This window comes from Electrophorus electricus, chromosome 22 (assembly GCF_013358815.1).
Source record: "Electrophorus electricus isolate fEleEle1 chromosome 22, fEleEle1.pri, whole genome shotgun sequence".
Taxonomy (NCBI): Eukaryota; Metazoa; Chordata; class Actinopteri; order Gymnotiformes; family Gymnotidae; genus Electrophorus; species Electrophorus electricus.
The window spans coordinates 4,687,433-4,689,932 of NC_049556.1; the positions used below are offsets into that span (position 1 = coordinate 4,687,433).

The 2,500-nt window shown below is 50.6% G+C and overlaps 1 protein-coding gene across 1 annotated transcript in view; it reads right to left on the bottom strand.

Moving 5' to 3' along the window:
• notch1a (notch receptor 1a) overlaps positions 1–2,500 on the bottom strand; it is a 26,047-nt gene that overhangs the window by 22,707 nt on the left and 840 nt on the right. The window contains exon 2 of the mRNA XM_035521560.1: positions 786–858. Coding sequence (XP_035377453.1) covers positions 786–858 — 73 coding nt within the window. The remainder of the gene's footprint in view (positions 1–785; positions 859–2,500) is intronic.

Genomic DNA, 2,500 nt, shown 5'->3' on the forward strand with positions numbered 1-2,500 from the left:
TGCTCCCCAACCCTATCAGGGTTCCACACACGTGCACACACACACACACACACACTCCATCTGAATGGTGTCCTGTTCCGAGGGCAGATGGTTGCAGGAGTAATGGGATTGGAGAAACAGTGTGTGTGAGTGAGAAAGAGGGAGAGAGCTGAAAAATGATGGCGCGCAAGCGCGTGCGCATACAGTCAGAGCGAAAGGGCGAGCGAGAAAGAGGTGGATGAAAATGTAAGAAAAAAAAAACAACAAAAACCTTGGCGAGGAAGCGAAAAACACGCAAGGCGTCTCCTGAACACGACGGGTGCCGTGGGCTCACTTCCGGACGTTAAAGTGTGTTCGTGTGTTCGTGTTTGTGAGTGTGTGTTCAAGTTAGGTTTATTTGTGCGTACGTGTTCAAGAGGGATAAACAATTCAAGAGGCCACAAGAAGTATGTCTAGTCACTATGTGAGTGAGCGTGTGTGTGTGTGTGTGTGTGTGTGTGTGTAGGACAATAGCAGAGAAGGCCAGCTGTCAGACTGAATGCGCTGAATAGGTTTTGGGAGACTGCCGTTTGGAGCAGAGAGGGCAGGAGTGGCGTTGGGGGTGGTGCTAACGGTCCACGGGAGGAGGAGACTATCGAGTGCCTCTGGGAGAGTGTGTGCATGCACGTTCATGTACATGCATGCACGCACACCATTTTACTTTAGGCGCTCTCCCACTACAGCACTGTGTCTGTGGTGGGTTTCTGCATGTCTTACAGAGAACTTCATTAGTTTCTTATGTTGGTGGTTGTGATTGTTGGACTCACCTGCAAACTGCCTGCCCAGTGGGTGAGAGTTCACATGTTCCACTGTTCTGACAGGGTTCCGGGCATCTGAGACCTACACACACACACACACACACACACACACACACACACGTAAACACTTGTTAGAGCTCCACTTACACTTGTGAACACAAAACTTAAAAGCTTATGGGTTGTAACAGTGACTTATGCACATTCTCCCTCATTCAGAACCCCCCCAACACAGCATGAGAGAGAAACCTGAGTTTCTCTCCCGAAGGAGCAGTGCATCTTTTGTTTTTGAGCTTTCTATAACAGATGAAAGACTATCTTTGAAAGACAACTCTGTGTGTGTGTGTGTGTGTGTGTGTGTGTGTGTGTGTGTGTGTGTGTGTGTGTGTGTGTGTGTGTGATTGTGGTCTTCCCTATTCATCCACAGTAACTCTCTTCACATCACCCAGTCGTCCCACGGGACCGGCTGGCGTGCCCCCTCTCCCCCAGCACTGGCTGCACGCCGGCCGGGCCCCGCCCCCTCTCCCCCAGCACTGGCTGCACGCCGGCCGGGCCCCGCCCCCTCTCCCCCAGCACTGGCTGCACGCCGGCCGGGCCCCGCCCCCTCCCCCCCCAGCATTCGCTAGACGCTGGTCGGGTACCGCCCCTTCGCCCTCCTACAGGCATGACCGTGTCACCCGCAAAAAAGCCAGTCAGCCGAGAACGAATGGAAGTCGATGGGGAGGGGCCGGTCCCGCATTATGCAAATTAGCCAGCTCAGGCTGGTTCTCACTGGTAAGAACAAGGACGCCCAGCAGCGGTTAGCTCCGCCCCAAATCTAATACCGCCAAAGGCCTCCACTAATCAGATTGGGTGTATTTGAATATTAGAGTGCGGTGGGCGGGAGGTTTAACTCTGCGGGGGAAATGCATCTCCTGATTTAACAGGAACATCTTTATGTCGACCCAGCTACTCTGGATCAATACCATGTCTGTGTAGGTGTGAGTTAGTTACCGAAAAATATTTTAAACATAGTATAAGCAGGGCACCTCTATTGAGGAAGTTAACCAGTCTTATAAACGGTCTAAAAATCATAGCCCTCATAAGACCAGCTATATTTTACATATTAGAATGAAATGCATCATTAAAATGAAACAAAATTGTAATGGTGCAAAGGTGCCTGCTTGTTTACTGTGAATATCTAATGTTTGCTTAACAAATCAATGGCTCTCTTTTGGGAGTAATTATACTTGATTGAATCCGAAATTGGTCTGATTAAATCCGAAATTTGTACTTTTCAGGAAAACTTCACGAGAGCTCCACAATTTCTGTGTTTAAACCTTACTGCGTCGCCACGGTGTTACTGTTATTTTCATGCTACTCGAATAAACGTCGCTTTCCACGTCCTTTAAGTGTGTGTGTGTGTGTGTGTGTGTTTTCGCCTCCTGCAAGGCTCTCTCTATCTCTGGTCTTGGCCTTCTCTACACGTTTCGCGGCGCGCGTGGTGAGTGGATTAAAGGGCACGCGCTCGTGGGAAGCCGGCGCGACAGCTGCGGAGCCCGTGCAGCGCAGACAAAAGAAATCAGAGTCCAGCACGAGCCATAAAACACTCTCCCGGCTCATTGTTTACCACCTCGCGGGAGCAGCACCCCCACCCTTTCACACACACACACACACACACACACACACACACACACACACACACACACGGAGATCGCTTTATCGCTTCCCCCTCTAGACTACCTCCC